Source organism: Onychomys torridus, chromosome 14 (genome assembly GCF_903995425.1).
Source record: "Onychomys torridus chromosome 14, mOncTor1.1, whole genome shotgun sequence".
In the NCBI taxonomy this organism is placed as follows: domain Eukaryota; kingdom Metazoa; phylum Chordata; class Mammalia; order Rodentia; family Cricetidae; genus Onychomys; species Onychomys torridus.
This window is the reverse complement of record NC_050456.1, coordinates 58882554-58906128: the sequence shown is the minus strand read 5'-3', so window position 1 is coordinate 58906128 and position 23575 is coordinate 58882554. Positions and strand designations below refer to the sequence as shown.

At 38.0% G+C, this 23575-nt stretch overlaps 1 protein-coding gene across 1 annotated transcript in view; it reads left to right on the top strand.

The window, feature by feature from the left end:
• Positions 1 to 23575, top strand: part of Cep128 (centrosomal protein 128) — a 223316-nt gene that overhangs the window by 121984 nt on the left and 77757 nt on the right. Inside the window, exon 17 of the mRNA XM_036205643.1 lies at positions 10364 to 10528. Within this exon, the coding sequence (XP_036061536.1) occupies positions 10364 to 10528 (165 nt within the window). The remainder of the gene's footprint in view (positions 1 to 10363; positions 10529 to 23575) is intronic.

Below are 23575 nucleotides of genomic sequence, written 5' to 3'. Positions count from 1 at the left end.
CACAGTCCTTATTGTCTGTTAACTAAAGCTACACAGCATGTAGGTTGTGAGAACCCAAGGCCCCTGCAATTTCCTCTTTCTCTCTCTCTCTCTCTCTCTCTTTTTTTTTTTTTTTTTTTGTCCTGGAACTTGCTCTGTAGACCAGGCTGGCCTTGAACTCACAGAGATCCTCCTGCCTCTGCCTCCTGAGTCCTAGGATTAGAGGCGTGCACCACCACTGCCCGGCTCTATCTCTTTTCAATCAATGCTTCCTAAGTAGATTCCTAATTGAGATTTCTTGCATTTGTGGAAATGTTTTGAAAGTCTAATGTCATTGGCATTGTCACCATGCGGGGCAGTCACTGGTATCACATGCTGTCAGGTGCGTTCAGTATATCTACCTTCCCACTTTGCTTTTCCTCTATAAACGGTGTAGGTTCTGTAATACCTACTTACGTTTTTAGTTCCCCTTAGTCAGACTGAAACTCCTGAGAAGTTGGATTTGTTTAGCTGTGTGATCAGAGCCTCAGGTAGTTTCTGATACCTTGCACGTATTTGTTTAATGGGTGAACAAACGGGTAAATTGTTGAAGGTTGGTAATCGTTTTTCTTCAGAAGTTTTTGCAATGCAACTACTGCTGTAGAAGTACTTGAGATGAAGAGAACATGATACTGAAGTAGTTTATACCTTGTAGAACACTGTTTCATAGTTTTTTTTTTTTTTTCAGAGTTTTGTCTAGCTCTCTGGCACTAGACATCTTAGGACCATTTCCTGACGTGGCAGATCAGAAAGAAGGGTAGACAAATAGGTGAGGTTGCACTAGTAGTCTGTGACACCGCAGTTTTAAGGTGCACTTTTGTTGCATGCTACTAAGAAAAAAAAATACTGTCTCCTACATGTGGAACTGCGACATCCTGTCACCTAAGCTAACATCCCAAATGGGAGATGGAAAAATCTGAAAAACTTGTATTTTAATATTTAGTAAATTAGGTGCAATAGCCCTTTAGAAGGATGAAGACATGAATAAAAGTGGAATTAGGGTTATGAAGGAGAGCTCAGATTACATGCTGGCTACTACAATAATATAGTTAGAAAATATTTTTGAGTTGAATTCATCACCCCTGACAATAGTGTGCTTTCTCACTCACAAGGAAATTGAAACGTAAGTGTTAAGTAATAACATGCCTGGAGAATGCTAGAGACATGATTTGAACCCATGTAGTCAACTGCTTGAGTTGTCACTTGGCTGTTCTGGGAAAGATTTAGAACCAAAACCAACTGGGTAGTAAGTTTGGTGGATAGGTGAATAATCACTATTTGTGAACTTAGTATGTACAGACAGTACAGAAAATCTGGAGAGAAAAATGTCAAATCTAGTTTCTTACTATGTTGAGTTAGGTGGGAGGGTCTTACACTTAATTAGGAAAGTCTAGGTATAAAGCACTTGAGTACATACAGGGTCAGGAGGTGAGGGGCAATTGAAATTAGAACAAAATTATGTAGGAACCAGGAACTCATGAGTGTTAGCTTCTCTCGCAAGATTTGGGGCATTGTACATGGCCAAAGAGGAGAGAAAAATCTTTAGAATACCAGCATTTAAAGAAATAACTGAGAAAGAGGGTCTAGAAAATATGAATAAAAGACTACATGAGAGACAGGAGGGAAATCAGGTGATAATGCTATCTTGGAAACTCAGGATATTTCAAGAAAAGTATGACCAAGGGACTGGAGAGATGGCTCAGCAAGTACAACACTAGCTGCTCTTCTAGAGGACCTGGGTTCAGTCCCAGCACCACATGGTGGCTCGCAACTGCCTATAACTCTAGTTCAAGGGGATCCAATGCCTTTTTTCATCTCCATGAGATCCAGGCATGACTATGGTGCACAGACATACATGCAGGCAAAATACCCCTACACAGAAAATAAAATAAAAACAAAATATTTAGTGTCACATGTGATAAACTAAAAGAAGTAAATGTGCTCATTCTATTTTACAGCAAAGGCCCATAAGGAAATGTAAGGGTCCTGGGTCTAACAGTAGACAAAGCATATCTTTCTCTGCAGGCTTTGGAAGACACTGTTGAGCATGGTCACTGCTAGGGATGGTCTGGAGGAGTCATTGTAACTGGGAAAAGTAGAATTGAGCAGCAATAGGCAAACACTGATGGGAAGACTGATGTAGATCAGTGTGGGTGCTTGTGAGTACTGCTGTACAACTAGAGTAGAAGAATAAGCATTTCTGGTAAATGAAAGAGAGAGAGGCTGGCACTAAAGGTCCATTTTTAGAGGATTTTTTATTCAGTCAGAAATTCTTTGAGGGCAGATTTTTAGAGTTAAAGTCCATGTAGTCATCCACTGGGTTTCCATTGTGAATGTGGGTGAAGGATCTGAAATTGAATAAGTAATTCTGAGGTTAGCTTGGTGGGTGGACATGTGGACAGTTATGGTACTATTATGAAGGGATTAATTCATCATATGTAAAAAATCTCCATAAAGAGGGTGATGGGTTCATGAGCTGTTGTCATCAAGGACAAGGGGTGTGGAGGAGTAGTGTAAACCTTACAGGAAAGCTGCCTTTGCATGATGGTGATCATGAAATGTTTTGTCAGCTGTACGGGACTGTGCCTTGACATATGGGTCTTTCCAAGGAGATTATAGTTTTGAGTGTCATTGAAAATGGAGCATCCTTTCATTCTCTTCACTTCTGCTTACCACTGTTAACTAGGTTGTGTGGTAAGCTTCATGTTACTTTTGGGGAACTGGTAATAATTTGTTTAGTTAGAGTAGGTTCAGGATCATCTTTACAGGAACAGAATCCCTCAGAGATAACCAGGAAAACACATACAAACAATTAGAAGACATGAATAAATTCCTCCAAGAAAGCTAAGAAAGCCCAGAAAAAGCAAACAGGTGAAAGAAATGAATAAAACTGTTCGAGACCTGAAGATGGAAATAGAAGCAATAAAGAAAACACAAACTGAGGGAATCCTGGAAATAGAAAATCTAGGTGAGCCACTGAGAACTACAGGTGCAAGATCACCAACAGAATACAAGAGATGGGAGAGAGAATCTTAGGCATAGAAGATACGATAGAAGAAATTGATACATGTATCAAAGAAAGTGTTAAATTAAAAAAAATTGCTGATGCAAAACATTCAGGAAATCTGGGACACTGAAAAGAACCAAAACTAAGAATAGTAGGAATAGAAGAAGAAGAATCTCTGCTCACAGGCCTAGAATATATTTTTTAACAAAATCATAGAAGAAAATTTTTGTAACCTAAAGGAGTTTACAGAACACCAAATAGATTGGACCAGAATACAAACAAGGGGAATAATACAAAGTGTTAATGAAACAAAAAGTTGGTTCTTGAGAAAATCAACAAGATAGACAAGCCCTTATCCAAGCTAACTAGAAGGCAGAGAGAGAAGGGGGGGCAGGGAGAGGGAGGGAGGGAGGGAGAGAGAGAGAGAGAGAGAGAGAGAGAGAGAGAGAGAGAGAGAGAGAGAGAGAGAATGAGAATGAATATGAGAATATCCAAACTAAAAATCAGAAACAAAAAGGGGAATACAACAGACACTGAGGAAATGCAAACAATCGTTAGGTCTTACTTCAAAAACCTGTACTCCACAAAATTGGAAAAAATGTAAAAGAAATTGACAATTTTCTTGATAGATATCACTTACCAAAGTTAAATCAAGATCAGATAAATAATTTAAATTGGCCTATAATCCCTAAGGAAATAGAAACAGTCCTTAAAAGTCTCCCAACCCAAAAGGACCAGGGCCAGAAGGTTTTAGCGCAGAATTATACCAGACTTTCAAAGAAGAGCTAACACTAATACTCTTTACATTGTTCCACACAATAGAAACAGATGGAACATTGCCAAACTCTTTTTATGAGGCTACAGTTACCCTGATACCCAAACCACACAAAGATTCAACAAAGAGAATTACAGACCAGTTTCCCTCATGAACATAGATGCAAAAATACTTAATAAAATACTTGCAAAATGAACCCAAGAACACATCAAGAAGATCATCCACCATGATCAAGTAGGCTTCATCCCAGAAATGCAGAGATGGTTAAATATATGAGAATAAGTCAATATAATCCACCATATAAACAAACTTAAAGAAAACACATGGTCATCTCATTAGATGCTGAAAAAGCCTTTGACAAAATCCAGCACCCCTTCATGATGAAAGTCTTGGAGAGATCAGGGTTACAAGAGATGTACCTATACAGAATAAAGGCAATATATCTCAAGCTGATAGTCAACATCAAATTAAATGGAGAGAAATGCAGGAATAAGACAAGGCTGTCTACTTTCTCCATATCTGTTCAATATAATAATTGAAATTCTAGTGAGCACAGTAAGACAACTGAAGGAATTAGGATCCAAATTGGAAAGAAAGACATTGAAGTATTATTTGCAGAGCATATGATAATATATATAAATAACCCCAAAAATTCTACCAGAGAATTCCTATAGCTAAGAAAAACTCCTTTAGTGAAGTGGCTAGATGCAAGATTAACACTCCCCCCCCCACCAAAACAAAACAAAACAAAACAAAACCCAAACCCAAAACCCAAAACCAAAACCAAAAACAGTAGCCCTTCTATACACAATTGACAAATAGACTTAGGAAGAAAAAAGGAAAGCAAATACCCTTCACCATAGCCACAAATACTGTATACTATCTTGGGTTCACTAATTAAGTAAGTGAAAAACTTGTCCTGTTAGGAGCCATTTTGGGCCAGGACATAAATACAGCTTATAGCAATTGATAATTCAGATGTTAACCCACTAGAGGAATGATTCTCAGAGGGGTACCTGGCAAGCAAGGTTTGCAGGCCACTGACTCTGAATACTGTTGCTCTCATCTGTAATTTCTTGTGTAATAACAGCTATGATATCTCCCCATTTCCTTGCATTTTCATGAGATGTGTATATGTAATCTCATGATTGCATCTCAATCTTATGGGCACATATGTATCCATGGATGGTCAGGAAGATGACTTCTCATTAGCTGTACAATTTTGATATATAGAAAATATACTAGGATATTTTTTTGTAGCTAGAGCTATTGTTCCATGTGGGCTGTAGATACTTAATAGCCTGCTTTTTCACACAACCAGATCTTTGTTCCATTCCCCATCATTAACTTAGAAGTCTTCTCCCTGCAATTATCTTTATGGCAGGATGCTTGGTCAGAAAAAGTGTCTATACAAATAGATCACAATTGGAGCCTTCATTAAGACCCTCCCAAGAACAGTTACTACATGTCTGAGTTTGTTGATCTGTAGCCCTCAGAATAGGAACAAACATGTCCCAGATTCACCCTGCCAGCAGATAGGGAAGCGCTGCCCCAAGCTAACCTTGCACTAACCTTAAGCAAGCTTTTGACACTTTTACTTTGATTTATTGATGCAAGATTCTAGCTTATTATCTAGTCACACGTAGGAATGTAGTGTAGCACAGGAATTCCCCTCTTCCCTTGTTAGATTTTCCTAGTGATTTAAGGTCTCCCCCTTTATTGATACCTTTCACTTTAAGAGTTCACAGGGGCTTTTTCACAAGTCACTCCCACCTTGATTCATAAAGAAATTGACAGTCACTGCCTTGTGCAACTCTTATCTGTTTTTATGACCCTGAAAAGTTCAAGCCTTGTGACCTTGCTTTGGGCAGAGAATTGTTGATTGTATGTGTATATAAACTGGGAACTTTGGAGACTCAAGGAGAGTCAACAGAAAAGAGAGAACAGCAGAACAATAAAGAGACATGCTAAAAAGAAGACATGTGTGAATTGATTCATTTGCCCTCAGATTCTTAGGTTTCCTTTCCTTGCTGTAGTGCCTTTTCTGAACCCCGAAGAGGTCTTAGGGCCTGGCATCTGAAGGACCCTTTTTTTGCATGACAAAAACAGCCTTTAAAGAAGGAAATTGAAGAATACAGCAGAAGATGAAAAGATCTCTCATGCTCATGGATATGTAGGATTAACATAGTAAAAATACCCTTTATACCAAAAAAAATCTATAGATCCAATGCAATCCCCATCAAAATTCCAATACTGTTCTTTACAGACTTTTAAAGGACAACTCTCACTAACTTCACATCCAACAGAGGGCATATATTCCAAATATGTAAATAACTCAAGAAACTAGATATCAACAAGCAAAATAATACAATTAAATTTTGGGGTACAGATCTAAACAAAATTATCAGTGGAGGAATCTCAAATTGCTGAGAAAGACTTAAAGAAATGTTCAACATCCTTAGCCATTAGGCAAATGCAAAATCAAGGCTGTTTTGAGATTCCATTTTACACCTGTTAGAATAGCAAAGATCAAAAACACGAGTAACAGCACATGCTGGGGCGCAAGGGGAACACCCCTCCATTGCTGGTGAGAGTGCAAACTAGTACAACCACTATGGAAATCAATATGGCAGTTCCTTAGAAAATTGAGAATTGATCTACCTCAAGACCTAGCTATACCCCTTGTGAATGTATACCCAAAGGATGCTCAATTTTACTACAAGGACACTTGCTCAACCATGTTTATTGCAGCTTTATTTGCAACAGCCAGAAACAACACAGCTGTTCCTCAAATGAAGAATGGATAAAGAAATGTACATTTACGCAATAGATAGATCATCCTGAGTGAGGTAACTCAGACCCACCCAGAAAGACAATCATAGTATATATTCACTTATAAGTGGACATTAGCTGTTTAATAAAGGATAATCATGTTATAATCCACCAGAGGTTAAGGACAAGGAGGAATCAAGGAGTGATGCATGGATCTCCCTGGGAAGGAGAAACAGAATAGTTTTTGTGAGTGGATTGGGGGTGGGAGAGATGGAAGGACAGAGTACTGGGAGAAAGGACTGGAATTGGGGTGATGCAGAATCCTAGTGTAGTGGAAACTCTCTGCAATCTACAAGAGCGACCCTAAGGAAGTCTCCTAGTAATGAGGGATACAGAGCCTGGACTGTCCCTCTTCTATAACCAGGCAAGGCTCATAGCAGTGGGATTGGTACATCAACCCAACCACAAAACCTTTGACCTACAAGCTGTCTTGCCTGCAAGATGTGCTGAGGCAATGATGGCACAGAACTTTAAATCAGATCAGTTATCCTGAGGGAACAGCTCTCACTTCATGTTATTTTTTTTAATGCCACTCTATTTATTTACCTATTTATATTTAGTAAAATTAGTTGATAGTAAAGGTCCTTACAGATTTCCCATCCTGAATGAAACACAGGATAGCTTTTGGCTGTCAGTGCTGTAATGTTAGGTTTTTGTTGAAGGACCATCCTACCTCATTTTGGCAAAGTTCAATGGTCACTTTCCTGTAGGTGCTGCATGACCAGTTTATACAAAATACTGCCAAGCAGTCCAGGCAAGAGTAGCTTCTTGCTAGCCTTAGCCACATTGAAAGCTATCTCCATAAGGAGTTTCTTTGATGCCCATCATTTCTGAAGTAAATTGATGCTGCCAGGAGCAGATGTGTCTCATTGTTATGAAAAGCCATAAGTTAACAAAACATTTTAAATGCCATATTCTGTAGGTCTTTGAAAGGTTTGAAGACCATCTATCTATCTAAAATATATCTCTATATTATCTGGAAAGCAAACCTAACATCAACAATTTTGATTGTTATAAATGACTAACCACTAACCTATGTTCATGATTTTCCTATATAGTTTATAATAATAGCTTTCAAAAACTAGAACTTCACCCCAAATATCCAATGGAATTGCATAGGCAGTATACCTCAAACAAAAATAGAAACATACATGCAGTATTTTATGTCTTTCGACTTCACATAATTTACATCATTTTTTTGTGAGGCTAATTCTTGGCACCATCGCCTATGGTTAGTCTGTACAAATCACACCATCACCTCTAGTCACTATCCTCATACCTTTTCAGAATATTAGGTTGATTCCCATTAGTCATTTTCTAGAGCCTTCTATGAGAGCCCGGAGCTGAAGGATACGTTTTTTTTTTTGCCATTGTTGGCTCCATGATATTGGTAAAGCTGTATCGCCTTTAATGCTTTACTACTAAAATAGGAACAAGAAATGCTTTTATACCTCTTGGTTATCATGAGCACATGACTTTGCAAATCCTCAAATGAAAAGCAGATCTAAAAAAAAAAAGCATCAAACAGATAAAGTCTTAGGGAAATTAAAAACTTACATCTTAAAAATAGGCTCTGTGTAGAGGAAAAACCTCTAACGTAGAATTTGGCAAGTACTGTGGTGTAGATGTCTAACACTTCACTGATTTTAAATGAGGCATGACTGGGCAGGGGTGGGGTGGAAGGGACAAGAGTATGGCTGTCTCCTGAGGTCCTTGGAGCAGGCTCTAGGCCTCACTAATCTTCAGGAGCAGTATCCTATTCACCTGTGCTTTTTATAGGACATAAAGTAAAGTAAAAAGCAGTCTATTGAAACTTAAAATTGTAATTGAGCGATTTTCCTGATGAGAGACTTCATTTTGTAAATTTATTTTGGGATTGTGAATACAAGATTCCTCATGAAAAAATCAATTCCTTTGTTAATTCAAAGCGGCATCAGGTCTTAGCTAATTTTTGTGGAGGAAATAAAATATAGATTTTGTTTAAAACTCCCAAAACTTCTTTCCGGAAGTTGTTTCCAATGATTGTATTCCTACATACTCAATTAGTCATGGGTACAAGACATAATAATGAAGGAGGCAGGGCTGCTGTGTAGCTCAGGTAGAGTGTTTGCCTAGCATGCATGTGTATTCCATGCATCCCATGCCAACCACAGAAGAAAAGAAAGCACGTGCATGTTGGATGTTACACGTATGTTTTCAACAGCTTGTATGAAATTGCTTGTCAACTGCTAGTGACTCATAGGTGTCTCACATTACTGCCGACACTTGTGTTCAGGTGTTTTTAAAGCCTTGTTGCAGCGTTCCTGTTGAGAATGCAGATATTTGGAAGAAGTCCTGGGTTCAGGTCCTCTGTCTGCTTCCAAGTACAGTATACCTGCATAAGTTACTAGTTTCTAACAGCTTGAGTTGGAAAATAGGAGTCAATATTGAGGAATGGCACCTTCCTGCTCATGGTGTTGAGAAGATAAAGGAGATAAAACTGTTGCTGACATTCGAAGTCATGTATGATAATACCTCCTGCAAAATCTTTTTGTTAAGGATTTTTTTTTTTTACTCTTGGTCTCTGTGTTTCCATATGAATTTTAAGATGGTGTGTGTGTGTGTGTGTGTGTGTGTGTGTGTGTGTGCATGCCCGCACGCGCCCACGCATGCGCACACATGCATGCACTTGTGTGCTACTTGTAGGACCCTAATATGTATCTTTTAAAAGTTGAGTTTCATGACCACCCAGCCTGAGCCAAACAAGGATGACACCAAATGAGCTTGTCAGATGGGATTTGAAAAAGGCCCAAAGCCTCAAGTTTGTGCAGTGAACTTCAGGCAATGGAGTAAAACTTGGGGCAGGAATGATGGTCCTCCCCAGAAAAGAGCATACCAATTACTTGTCCAGTGAGAAAACACCCACACACCCCCACACACACACGCACACACACACACACACACACACACACACACACACACACATGCACACACATGTAACATTGTATGGACTCAACAGGTTAGATTTAGGAATATATATGCATGCAATAACAATTAGTGGAAAAAGACCACGATTTGACGGAGAGTGGGGAGAGGTATTATAGGAGGTTTGAAGGGAGGAAAAGGAAGGTAGAAACACAGTGAAATTATAATCTCAAAAATAAATGAGAAAAAAAATATTGAGTTTGGTTATACCCAAATCAAGGTAGACCAGAAGGGACTTTATTATCCTACTGGTGATGGACAGCTCATTTATATGATTCTCCTATGTCTCATGAGAGTAGTATCAATGTTACATTGTATGAGAAGTGTGTGAGTCTTTCCTAACATCCAGGAAGGGAAGAAAAAGAAGAAAGTTAAGCCTTTTGTAGATGAGGAAACTGACCAGTCAAAAGCTTCGTCTTGAAGGGTCCCTTTGGGGATCCTCTCTAATAATGCCATCTTTGCTCAGCAGGTAGCCCAAAATAGCCAGGAAGTACTTCTCTTTTATTGATGTCAAACTGGCTGTTTTCTCAGCCTTTCCTATGGTTCATATCTATCAGCTTGAGCACCTTATTGTGGTACCTGTCACTTAGCAAGTGTTTGAGATGTTCCGAACCCATGCAAAGAACGTTTGCTTTGTGCTCTGTTTCTGTGTGTGAACAAGAGTGCTAAACTCTTGTAGCAGTTTCCTGGTGCTAGATGTGGATTATGTGTGGTGTCCTTCAGCTGCAGCCACTGAGCTCGCTCTTTTCTCCCTGTCTTTCCATCAGGCGGAGAGCCTGGAAGACAAGAATATGGCCAAAGCCCACCGCTGTCAGCTGGAGAAGCTGACGTCCCAGTGTGAGAAACTGACGGAGGAGTTAGCCCAGAATGAAAATGAGAACAGGAAACTGAAGCAGAAGTACCAGTGTCTGAAGGAGGAACTAGAGGAAAAGGTAAGAGCGGGATGGAATCCCTGTTTAAAGGACTTCTCTCTCCAAATGGACTTTGTTGATGCTACTTAACAAAGAGTATTCTGAGTCTTTCGAAAAGCTGTATTGGTGCTGGGAAAAAAGATAGTTTATTAGAATGATCTGATTTTTGTTATTTCCACCAACCAGTCACACTCGGGGACATTTGTTTTCAATTCCTTACTAGGCTTTCAGGGAGGAATTTGGAGGCAAGGTTAGTTTGGAATTTGCAAGTAAGTATGTTTACATTTAGGGATTTCAGTGTACTGTCTTGTCTACCTACCTATGTGTCTGTCCTCCCTCTGCCTGCGACTTCCCCCTCCTCTTCTCCTCTCTTCCCTTCCCCTCCTTTCTCCTCCCCGGCTCCTGAGTGCTAGGATTCCAGGTATGTGTGGTTACCAGCTGTGCTCTACTGTTATGGCCTGCTTTGTTTGGTTCTCTCTAATACTCTGCATACTTAATGTATCTGTTACCAGTGTATTATTGCTGTGGATATGATGCTACATGTTCCACAATGAAAATATAGTGTGACATGTTTGTTTGTTTATTTATTTATTTATTTATTTATTTATTTAATTTTTTTCAAGACAGTGCTTCTTTGTGTACCTTTGAAGCCTATTCAGGAGCTTGCTCTTTAGGTCAGAGCTGGCCTCAAACTCCCACCTGCCTCTGTCTCCCAAGTGCTGAGATTAAAGGTGTGCACCACCACCACCTGGCTAAAGTGGTTTTTTTTTGGGGGAGGGGGTGACATGTTTTGTATTTCTTTATCTACACTTTAGAAACAGTGTCAAAGGGCTAACGATATGGCTCAGTGGTTAAGAGAGTTTGCTGCTTTTCCAGAGGACCCTAGTCTGGTTCCCATCACCCACATAAGGTTGCTCACAAACTGCCTGTAACTCTAGCTCCAGGAGATCCAACCCTTTCTAACCTCCACAGGCATCCATACATATTACAGCACACCATCACAATACACATACTAGTAAATAAAAGTAAATCTTCAAAAAAAATTGTTAGAAAATGTGGTCAGTTGGAAATGCAAAGTTCACTTTGCTCTACTTAATTTAAATGTGTCTTATCTGCTTTTGTTGGTAATGTTCCAGGTATGTATATGTTGTCCCAGAGTCAGAGAAATGGAATAATCACCTTAGAACCAAGTTTGAAGAGTTAATGGTTTAGTTGCATTGCTATGAGTGAAGCATGATTCCCAGGGAAGGACACAGATGAGACACAGGGCTATGAATAACCTTTTCACTTGTTAGAGTCATATACACAGTATCCCCCACCCCTGCCCCCTACCCCACTTCTTTTGGAAATTTTTTGAGCCAGCGTGTTTCTGCTTTTGGATTTTTCAGATTTTTTTAGTATTTGCATATACATAATTAGATATCCTGAGAACAGGAGTAAAGTCCAAATCCAGGAATCATTCATGATATATACTCCTTATGTGTGGAACCTGAAAGTACTTTTGCATTTAGTTTGATTGTTTAGGTTGTAAAACATTTCATGAGGTCAGTTGTAGTTTTTCACTTGTGACAACTTCCTCTGCTCAAAAGGTGTGCATTTTGGAAACTTAAAGATTTTGTACTTTTGGATTTGCAATGTTCAATCTAGTCAAGTCATGATAGTGTGTTACAATGCAGAGCAAAGATGGTCTTGGTACTTTAAAGTTGAGGACGCATATGTAGTATATCTTCCTTGGTGGGGGGAAATTAGATGAATCAGATGCGTGGGCAGTTTTATGGCCATGTTTGCTATTGGTAGAGAGGAATCACCTTGGTTATCTTTTCATATCTCAGATGAGGCACAGGGGTCTGATACATAGTAGTAAACTGCTAGACATGTGTATGTGCATATACACATGTAGTAAGCTAAGATGGGAAAACAACAATAACAACAAAATAAGATAAAGCAAACCAACCAACCAACCAACCTGCTGTTAATGAAGGAAAGCTAAGGACTAGTAGCCTTTAAGTTACTGTTTAAGCAGCACAGTGACTTGGCTAATGGGACTTCATGAAGTGAAACAGATAACAGGTTTTCCTTTGGCAGTGTTGTAACCAAAAGCCTTTACTTAACAGGGTATTCTTGCTTGTCCATCTTTAACAGTAACATAAACATATGGCAACTCTCTCTCTCTCTCTCTCTCTCTCTCTCTCTCTCTCTCTCTCTCTCTCTCACACACACACACACACACACACACACACACACACACGTGTGCACATACACTGTCACACACGTCCTTATATATTTTCACACCTCTTAAAATATCATGTTTGTGTCCTTTCTTTTGGCTGTATTTATTTTCCAAAGATATGGTAAGAAATGCTAAGATTGCGTTAAAGTTTGTATAAAGCATTAGCAACAGTGATAGCATTGATTGGGATTGCTGTGAGTCTGTGTGTACCAAGTAACTACTTTCCACATTTCTTATTAATATATTTAGTGGTGATGTGTTGTATTGGAATGTATTTTCTCTAACATCTGATACTTTGTCAAGTGTTATTTTTCCATTTTCTATGACAGGGAATAAGTATTGTGTAACTCATAGAACATTTATACATGCATTTCAGACTTTTATTAAGCCTATTATCAGAGAAATGGTCTTTTGAATTGTTACAGAATTAATTTTCTTCTATGCATGCTGTCATTAAAGTTTATTATTCCTTTTGCTTCAGTTTTATAGAAAAATTCTTTATTTTTTCCATTGTTCTAAAATAATCTTGTTGATGTTAACCTGTTGATTGTTCTGGCATTTATCTCAAAATTCATAATCGTATTCAATACCTGAGACATATTTGTATTGGTTTCACTAGCATGTGGGGATCCACCAGAATTAGTGGGTAATTCTATCAGCTTTGCTCAGCAAGTAAGCATAGTGTTTCTACATTGATAGTTTAAATGTCTGAAGTGTACAGCACTGTGTCCGATCTAATTTTAAAAAATCATAATCTAATAGGTAGAAGTTTATAAATCATGCTGTTACTCCTTCAAGAGGTTTCAAAGTGATTGTGCAGATTGGATAGCTTGTGTACTAGGATGGGATTTTAATGTTGAACATGCTTGTACAATATTTTAGAAATAATTGGGTGTTTAAAATTATGACAATATTTAATAGATTATTATATTTATACTATACACATTGCTGGCACCAAAAGGTGATTGCAAGAGTTTCCACCTAAAACCTGAGAGAACTTATTAAAATAGAATTAAGAACAGCTTCCTAGTTCGTATCACTCATGGGGACCATGGTACAGAGATGTCACTGTATGGAGACACCCTGGCATTTGAACTTGAGCACACCATGGTGGATTCTTGCCACAGTACACAGAGCTGTATCCAAGCCATGTAGCGCAATGCCTGGTGGATTTAGCTTTTGCTAATACAGACCAAATAAAAATATATTTCTGGGATACATGCTGCTTGATGGAGGCATAGACCCACTGCTTCTCAGAGTCAGGGGTTAGCATGGCTCACAGAGCTGGTGGTAAATGTATCTCTGCCATGTTGGGAAGCTGAGGGCAAGGGTGTAGCAGCCAGGGCTACAGATTTCATCCTAGCCATGCAGCTGAACAGTTTAAAATTTCTCTTGGCCAAGAAAAGATTATAGGTACAGAACAGATTCAGATGGAATAAACCTCTAAATGGTTTACAATGTATGTAAAAGATACATAGGCTTATGAGAGAGAAGAGAAAGGATATAGTCATAAAAATAAAATAAAGTCTTAAAAAATAAAATAATATATAAAAAAGCCACATAAAGATGGAAATTATACAGAAAGTCTAGATTATGTATATTATGTTTTCTTCAATTTTTTTGCTTATTAATGAGCTAACTGCAAAAAGACAGTTGATTGTAAAAAGGCTGCTAAGTTAAACATGTATATATATATATATATATATATATATATATATATATGGCATCTTCACTTCAAAATTTGTATTTAAGTGTATGTTGCTTTGTAAAGGAGGCTCTGCTTTTGTTTCTATAGGAAGCAAGAGGCTGTGGATTTGTTCCAGGTTCAGGTGGATCACATTTGATTAAGCAGACCTCCTGAACCTTGATAGATGGTATCTGTCAACAAAGGTTATACCTGGTCTTCCCAGGACTTGACCATTATCTCAAATTTTCTCAGGATTCCCATAAGATTGCCTGCGCCCCCAATCAGCAGGAAGTAGTATGAATTGTTTATAAATGTTTATTTTTATTTAAAAGGGGTTGATTATAAATGCAATCTCTTTCTAAAGAAGAAAAGAGGATATAGATATGATAGAATAAAAGGGTAGATTATTAAATCCACCTTTAGAAAATAACAACTTATTTGAAATATTTTACATTGCTATGGATTTTAGTTAATTGACACACTTTAAAGTTAATTTTGTTATATTGTATATTTCTACTCTTGTTTAAGATATTTTGTTTATGCAATTCATTTTAAATTGTAATATATAATTAGAAAATACAGATAATAATTAGTAATCTATGATAATTAAACTTATAGTCATATTAATTAAGTTTACTGGGTATACATAGATTTATTTCAATTAGATAGGTAATCTTTAAACACTTCAAAGACCTACAAAATATGGCATTTAAAATATTTTAAAAACTTAGATTTTTTTCTGGACAATGAGATGTGTCTGCTCCTGGCAGTACTGATTTACTTCAAAGAAGAAGATGGTCATTGAAGACACTCCATATGGAGATTATCTTCTTCTTGGCAAAACTGGCCATGTGGGAAAGAGTCTGCTCTTGCTTGGACTGCTTAACAATATCTTGTATAAACTGGACATACAAGACCCATGGGAAAATGACCACTGAACTTTGCCAAAACAAGGTGAGATAGTCCTTCAGGTTTCTGCTTCATGGAAGATACTGCCAGACATTCTGCAGGACACAGAAGAAAGCGACTGATAAACTTTGCCAATAGGCGAGACAATTCTTCAAATTTCCTGCTTTACTGAATGTCTGCCAGGGATTCTAGGCCTGTAGGCTGAAGATGGATTCCCTAATGTTGCAGAGGAACTTTGGGTAGTTGTCTAGGCAGCCAGCTGTTTCTCTCCTTTTTAGAAATTTGGAAGTTGCTTATAATGCACTTCCTGTTTACTCAGGTAATATTATATCCTTCTGAGGTCTTTGATGGAATTGAAGACTAGAGAGTTATAATTATAGTTTTCCTTAATCATGATAAAATGTAAATCAGATATAAAACTTTAGACTCACAAAAATAGGATTGATAGAATATTTTCTTTAATTTTGCCAAATACAAATAGACTACATATTGTAACTGTAATTCTTGCTTGATAACTATTTTGTTATATATAACTTTACTATGTTAAAGTGAATACCTTCCTTTTTGATTAGACAGAAAAGGGCAAATGCTGTGGGATGTCTTTCTTTCTTTCTTTCTTTCTTTCTTTCTTTCTTTCTTTCTTTCACTCTCTCTTTCTCTCTCTCTCTCTCTTCCTTTCTTCCCTCCTTCCTTCCTTCCTTCCTTCCTTCCTCTTTCTTTCTTTCTTTCTTTCTTTCTTTCTTTCTTTCTTTCTTTCTTTCTTTCTTTCTTTCAAGATTTATTTATTATGTATGCAGTGTTCTGCATGCATGCCAGAAGAGGTTGCCAGATCTCATTACAAATGATTGTGAGCTACCATGCAGTTGCTGGGAATTGAACTCAGGACCTTTAGAAGAATAGCCAGTGCTCTTAACTGCTGAGCCATCTCTCCAGCCTGGGATGTCTTTCTTTATGCTATGAATATATGTGGCTCTCATTGGTTGATAATAAAGCTGTTTGGCCAAAAGTGAGGCAGAATAAGAATAGGCAGTATATTCAAACTGGAGATGGAGAGGAAGAAGGTGGAGTCAGGGGACACTGTGAGTGACTGCCAAGAGAGGCAAGATGTGAGAGAACAGCTAACTCCATAAAGACACATAACAATGCATAGACTAATAGAAATGGGCTGAGTTAAGTTGTAAGAGCTAGCTAGTAAGAAGCCTGAGCCTTTAGGCTATACAGTTGATAAATAATATAAGCCTCAGCAGCTGCGGGACTGGGTGGGACCTAGGAAAACCTCCAACTGTACATTGTCTTTTCCCTTAGCTTGTACATTGTGGCCATATTGTCAAATAACATACCCAATAGTTGATGTAGATACATATATAGCCAATGAGAAAAACAGTGAAAAAAATTAAAGAAATGTTCATTGTTATTTTTATAATTTCAACAAACATCAGAAGGACATTTATTTTCATTGTTAGCATTTTTCTTTACTGATTCCTTGTATTTCAGCATACAAGAAGATGAGAAATTATATGGGTGGAAAGTACATCTTATTCTTGAATATTCTAACGAAAATTATTCTATATGTTTCTTCCTTCTACCTACACGTAACTAGAGGAAGGCACCTTCATTTTACATTTCTCCTTTAATAGTTGTACATATATGCACCACTCTCAGGAGTTGCTGTCATATGCATACCTTTAATTGGTTAGCTGCAACAACGTTGAAATTCTTCAGGTTTGTCCAAGTTTTTATATGCCACAAAGTCTCTGCTAGCATTGCTGTGCTTATTAGGCAACAGTGGACCAGAGGCAAAGGTGTATTGAGGACTCAGCCCAGTCCTTTGGAGGTGAGGTGGGCAATCCTGTTCTCGCCATCGTATGAGACTTGGTACTTTCTCTGTTCTTCCGGCAGATGTTATAGCTCATCTGAGATGCTCAGCTATTACTTGCTTATTTCAGTAGCTGTCCTGAGCTGTCTGTCCAGGATCTTGTTTTCTGCTATGAGTTCTTTACAGGGATGAGATTAACTTCAATGAAACCGTCAGTAAATACTTTAAGATCACAGACTGTGAGCTATTGAAGGAACAGGGGAACATTAAATGCTGCTGTATCCCAGTTCATGGATGTGTGTTTTTGTTCCTGTGAAATGCTTTATTTAAATCATTTGTAAAGTGAGGCCTGGATATATTGGACAAAGCACTGGAGGTAATTTTCTTATACAAATGAGACCTGCCAAATGATAATTACCATTTATATTTGTGCATATTTTCAGTGTTGGACTCTAAAACTGAGGAAATGTAATGACTTGCCTGGCACTGAGATAGAAGCAGGGTGGGATAGAGCAGGACACAGATTCCTTGAATTTTCTTCTTTATTTAGTGTCACTAAAATGTGTAGTGGGTAGCCATTCCAGCCTTGGCCTGGAAGTTCCAACCCCCATTGAGGCTTCGGTAATGGTCACGCCTACAAGACGGGGCTGAGAGAGGATGCTGAAGACCCAGGATCAAAAGGAGAGGCTTCTCTTGGTTCCAGGACCCTGGACGCTGGAGGTAGACCGAGTTCTCCAGAGAACACCACCGGACTGTACCATACCTTTCCCAGACCCTGCAACGTACCCCTTCATTTGTAAGCTACCCCACAAATAAACCTCCCTTTTAACTATGTGGCGTGGCCTTAATAATTTCACCAATAAAAATGAATCAGGTTTGTGTCCTTTTGTTGAATTTGTAGCATTGAATCTAGTTCATGGTTACTACTTTCAGCAATTTTTCTTTTACTTTGATATGTTTTTGATGGAAATAATTATTGATTTTTGTTAGAAAACCCTAATGAAAACCTGAAATTTTCTGTATAATGTATCTGTGAAAGTCAGGAATGAATGAGTACATAGGTCTCTGTGCTTTGGAGATGTAAAGAGGGTAGATGGAGTGCTCTCAACAATAGAGATGATAGGCACTGAGGTAATGCATTAATGTTAGATTTAATCAGGCCTCAAGGTGTGTACATGTCTTTAAATGTGTTATACACAATAAAAACAATGTTATCTGTCAGTTAAAAAAACTATCATTTGTTTCTATTTTGACATCTGCTTACAATTATTTTTTTTTTATTTTGAAAAAATATATGAGTGCAAGATATGTGCTCTTTACAGTATTCACTACTTTGCAAAATCACACCGTCTTGCTTTTGACTTGGCTGTTTGACGGCAGCAGGAAGAAGTTCTTGATGTCAAAGTTTTCCAGAAGAACGAGGATAAAGGAAATTATATGAGCTACTGACTGCTAACATTTACTGTCTCATGCTTTGGGCTACTTTAAGCATAATGTTTTCTTTTTCTGATATTTTAAGTATATTTCAAACTTTGTATTTTGTAACTTCTCTAAGTAGGAAACAAGCTATAGTCACCACGTAACTGATGGCATCTTAAGTCAGATAAATCAGGGTTTATCAACCCGTGGGTCCCGACCCCTTGGGGGTCACAGATCAGATATCCTGCATATCAGATAATTATATTACAATTCATAACAGTAGCAGAATTACAGTTATGAAGTAGCAATGAAATAATTTAATGGTTGGGGGTCACCACAGCATGAGGAACTGTATTAAAGGGTAGCAACTTTAGATTGAGAACCACTGTTCTAAATAGTAAATGTTTTAAGGAGTTTTGTTGATTTCCATCTTTTTCAAAACAACAAGTTAAAATGTCAATGAAAAATTATAAGAGAAATAAAGTATCTTCCCCTGGTCAATAATTGAATAATTTGTTATTTGTTTTGTATTTGAATATTTTGCTTTTAATTGGATTATTTGTTATTAAGCTCAAAGTAGCCTTTGACTTTGGCAGAGAATTAACTGACCCAACACATGGCTGTCAAAATATGTCAGTTATTGTGAAAAAAATCAGGATGCAAAAATGAAGTGAGAATATACTCTGAAGGCATCCTTGGCTGAGAATTGGGCATGAAATCAGAGTGCATAGGTCTTCAGGTCTTCAGGTCTGATCTAGAACATAGGTGTGCTGGGAGTTGTTCCCAGACTCTGCTTCATTGGAAGTACCTTCTGTACCAACAGATTCCTCAGAGATGTGTGTGTGTGTGTGTGTGTGTACATTTGAGTATGTGTATGTATCGGTATAGTCCAGATACTGGGTATCCTCTTCAATTGCCCCCCCCCCCCCCTTTTTTTGAACAGGGTCTTCCCTTGACTCACATAGAGCCCCTTGATTCAGCTTGACTGGCTGGTCAGCAAGCCCTGGGAGTCTTGTGTTTTTGAGACTGTAGCTCTGGAACTCACTATGTAGGCCATGCTGGCTGGACTAGAACTCCATCTGCCCCTGTCTTTCAAGTGCTGGGATTAAAGGTATGTGCCACCATGCCTGGCCCAGGAATCTCCTTGTCTCAGTCTTCCCTTGCTGGGGTTACAGGTATATGCTGCTGCACCTGGGTTTTATAAATGTGTGCTGGATGTTAGAGCTTAGGTCCTTGTCCTTGGACAGCAAGCATTTTGCCCACCCAGCTACCTTTTCAACCCCATAGAGGCTGATTTTAAATGCATTGAAATAGTAAAAGTCCAAGTTTGCCAGTTGTATTAGCTCCTGATTTGGTGGAGAAGCCTGCCATTTCTTAACTCAATTCCTGGTTGATAGTTACAGGTATGGAGAGAAAAGCAAACGTGTAAATCCATGAAAATCCTGTTCAATTTGTCTGCTTTTCTTTACTTACACAATTGCATATGATTCCCATGATAAATATCAGGCTAAGTGATGCTGAGTATGATTGACTATGGTGTGAAACTAAAGCCATATGACAATTTCATATCGTACCTGTTTTGGTCATTGCTTTGAAGTTAATTAGGCCTTGCTGGCCCTTATTGACCTTAAAAGGGAATTTAAAATGGCTGCCTGTGTTTGTTTTCATTGACTTTTTCTTTTATTGATGCTTAAAGTGCCTATTGACTCAATTCATTTTCTCATTCGGTGATGACCGAGCAGTGTTCTGTAGATTTTAGATAAAAACCAATAGGAGATATTTTTTTGCTGTAGATATTAGCTCTGTGATTTGGTGATTTATTTTCACACTTCCTTCCATTCTCTTTCATGAGTAGTGATGCTTTAAAGGAGAAAGGAGAGGAAGAAATCCTGATGGTTTTCAGAGCCATATCTAAACATACAAATACGTTCTTTGAGATACCATGTCATTTTTTTTCTCTGAAAATTAAGCAACACTCATCCCAAATACCACATTTGTTTGTGTTCTTGTTCATATTTTGTTTCATAAGTAGAAATGCATCAGAAGTAGCTGACTTTTAAATACCAAATGTTATTTCTGTTTCTAGGCATTTAGATTAAGAGAAATACGTAATAATTACAGAATGATCCTAATAGCGAATGCAAAATGCCCCCTAGAAAGTGTTCTTTTTTCTAACTGTGAATATTAATTTCTAGGAATATAGCCCATGCACACCCCACCATCTTTTGATTATGCTGATAATGATCTGTGTATTACTCAATCCTATCTTAGAAGAGGGTGCTTAAAGGCCTGAGCCAAGAATAATTTTCCTTAAATGGGGGTTGAAAGTTTAAATTTAAATTTTTGCTGTTTTTGTTTGTCTTATGCATAACCTTTGAAGCTTGCTGCAGCCAACACTGTGGATTGGAAGCCATTCCCATCTGGATTTTAGAATGTATGAGGTCAGAGCCCATGTTCTAATTCACCGTGTCTCCTGTCAGCTCTGCTGTCTTAGTCAGCATCTCAGGCTAACTCTTCCCGCATCCTTTGGAGGAAATGATGCAAAAAGTATGTCTATAAAAGAGAAGGTACAGTGTGCATGTAACCTACAGAGTAGCATTTTTGTTTGAGAACATCAGTCTTCCAGTGGAGTTGCAGTGTTCTTTCATTTGCTTGTTTAAATATTCATAAAGAACCAGCTCATTCGTGTACACATGGCCTCAGTGAGTTCAAAATTAAACACCCCTCAAGAAACTTATCAAAACACAAGAATTGCTTGACTTCAAAAAATTTGTTTCCTTATGCCTAGCTCATATTGTTGTATGATTGGGATCTGTTATCCTTGACATGTAAGAGGCTACATTAAGGAAATGCTCATAAATGAAATGATTTATTAATTAATTAGTATTTGAGATACTCCATGAGGCAACAAAGAGGAATAACATTTTTGTCTCAGAGGTACTCAGACTGGTGAGGGGCCCTACATAAGATGTGTTATCATGGCAGGTGGTATAATATGAGGCCACTTGAGGTACCATGGGAATGGACCATGTTCCTGGTTGAAGCCTGAGGTTTTATGTTGTTACTATAATGTCCATGTGGACAGCAAGGTACACGGTGCTGCACTTTAGTGAAGAATTCTCAGCGTTCCTGAACTACTTCTTTTTGTGTTGGTTTCTCAGTACTATTGTTCTCAAGATGGCAAGTATGAATCTATGAAGTGCTGTCTCATTTCTTGAGTTCAGAGTTGCTATCTCTTTTTTATTTCATTTATTATTACTGTGTATCTCTATGTATATAAGTGATGTGTATGCATGTAGTTCATGTGCTGTTGTGTGCATGTGTAGGTCAGGGGATAACTCCATAGAGTCCACTCTCTTCGTTTACTTTTCAAGTCTGGGCCTCACTATGTAGCCCAGGCTGTACTGGAACTCACTCTATAGACCAGGCTGGCTTCAAACTCATAGAAGTTCTGCCTGTGGAGTGCTAAAATTAAAGATGTGTACTACCATGCCCAGCTTGTTATTGTTCCTTGAAAATATTTCTTGTTTTTATATTTTGAGACAACGTCTCTATAATTTGTCTATGCTCTGAAGACAAGATAGGGCTTCAACTTTCAATCCTCCTGCCTCAGCCTTCAGTTCCTTGAGGCTAACAGTCTGTGTCACAGTGCCTGTCATGAGGGAGCATTTTGGATTTGTTCTTTATTTTTGAAGCTGTTATATTTTTGTTACAGTTGTGTCTCCTTACAGTCTTCAAACCATGGAGAGAGTGAGTGTTCTGGGGCATAAAGATATTATATAAGAGATGGCTGTGTGGCAGAAAAGAATTCCTTTAGAAAGTCATTGTGAATTCCTGAGGTTTAGAAGGTAGACAGTCTCCTATGCATCAGTACCTTCTGACAGAACACCTTTTTAGCATTGCATCAGTGAGACCACCATAGCCACTTAATGCCTCAGAAAGTATAGACCTGCATGGGAATTTGTGAGATTGTCTTTACAATGTTGAAGTTGAGTCTTCATAAAAAATACCAAAATAATTTATTCAGCAAAGTGTGGGAATTTAGGAATAAACACAAGCAATATTTGTGGGTTAAAGATGCATGGACAGATAATTACACTAAGATTTGGTAAACCAAAAATTAATATAAATAACATGCTTTTGATGACCAAGAAGTGGAAGTGGATCTTGAAGAATAAACTTTAAAGAATACAGTGTGAAGCAATAATAGGCAGGATGGAGTAGTAGTAAGATATAATATAGTGCTAAGTACATAGGAATAATTAACTGGAAGGCAAGCATCTTACCTAGGGACTTTGCAATAAAGGTTATTTCCTAATAAATAAGTCAAAATTATCAAACATTTTTCAAAGCCAGAGTATTAATTTGTCAGACAGATTCCTGTATGAGAGAGAGATCTGGTATAAATAGCAGTTGATGTATATGGAAATGTATATCGATCAGGAGAGTTTGGACAGAGGAAAAAAGGCAGTATACCTCGGCCGCCTTTATCTTAGCACTGCTTAGGAGACTGAAACATACCTGGCATCATGGTTTCTAAGACCACAATGTGTAGTTAGCCATGTCATACTGCTGCGAGTGGACAACATTTAAATATTACTTCAAGAAGCAAACTGTGTCTCCTGCTTATGAGACAACGTTTGCTCCACTGCAGTCTATGGGGCAGATATTGGTTATACTGACGTGATTTTGATCCATATGGTAGTTCTAGTTCTTGTTGCAAATTAGATATAGTTAACTGAATGGCATTCTGTTCTTTACATTAATTTCTTTATGAGCTTAATGTTGTTCTCCTTCTGAGAGTTGACTCCACTCAGTCTTTAGAAGAAACAAAAGTCCAGTTCCATGTTCATAAAGCTGAGGGCAGGTCTGGGTATGGATTAAGTTGAACTCATCAAAACAAATGGTTTCTCAGCACCAACCCTATTTTGAGGTAGAACAACTTCAGGCAGAGTTGTAAAAATCCATGAATTCAGGGTAGACATAAGTAGGTATGTTTGAGAAACT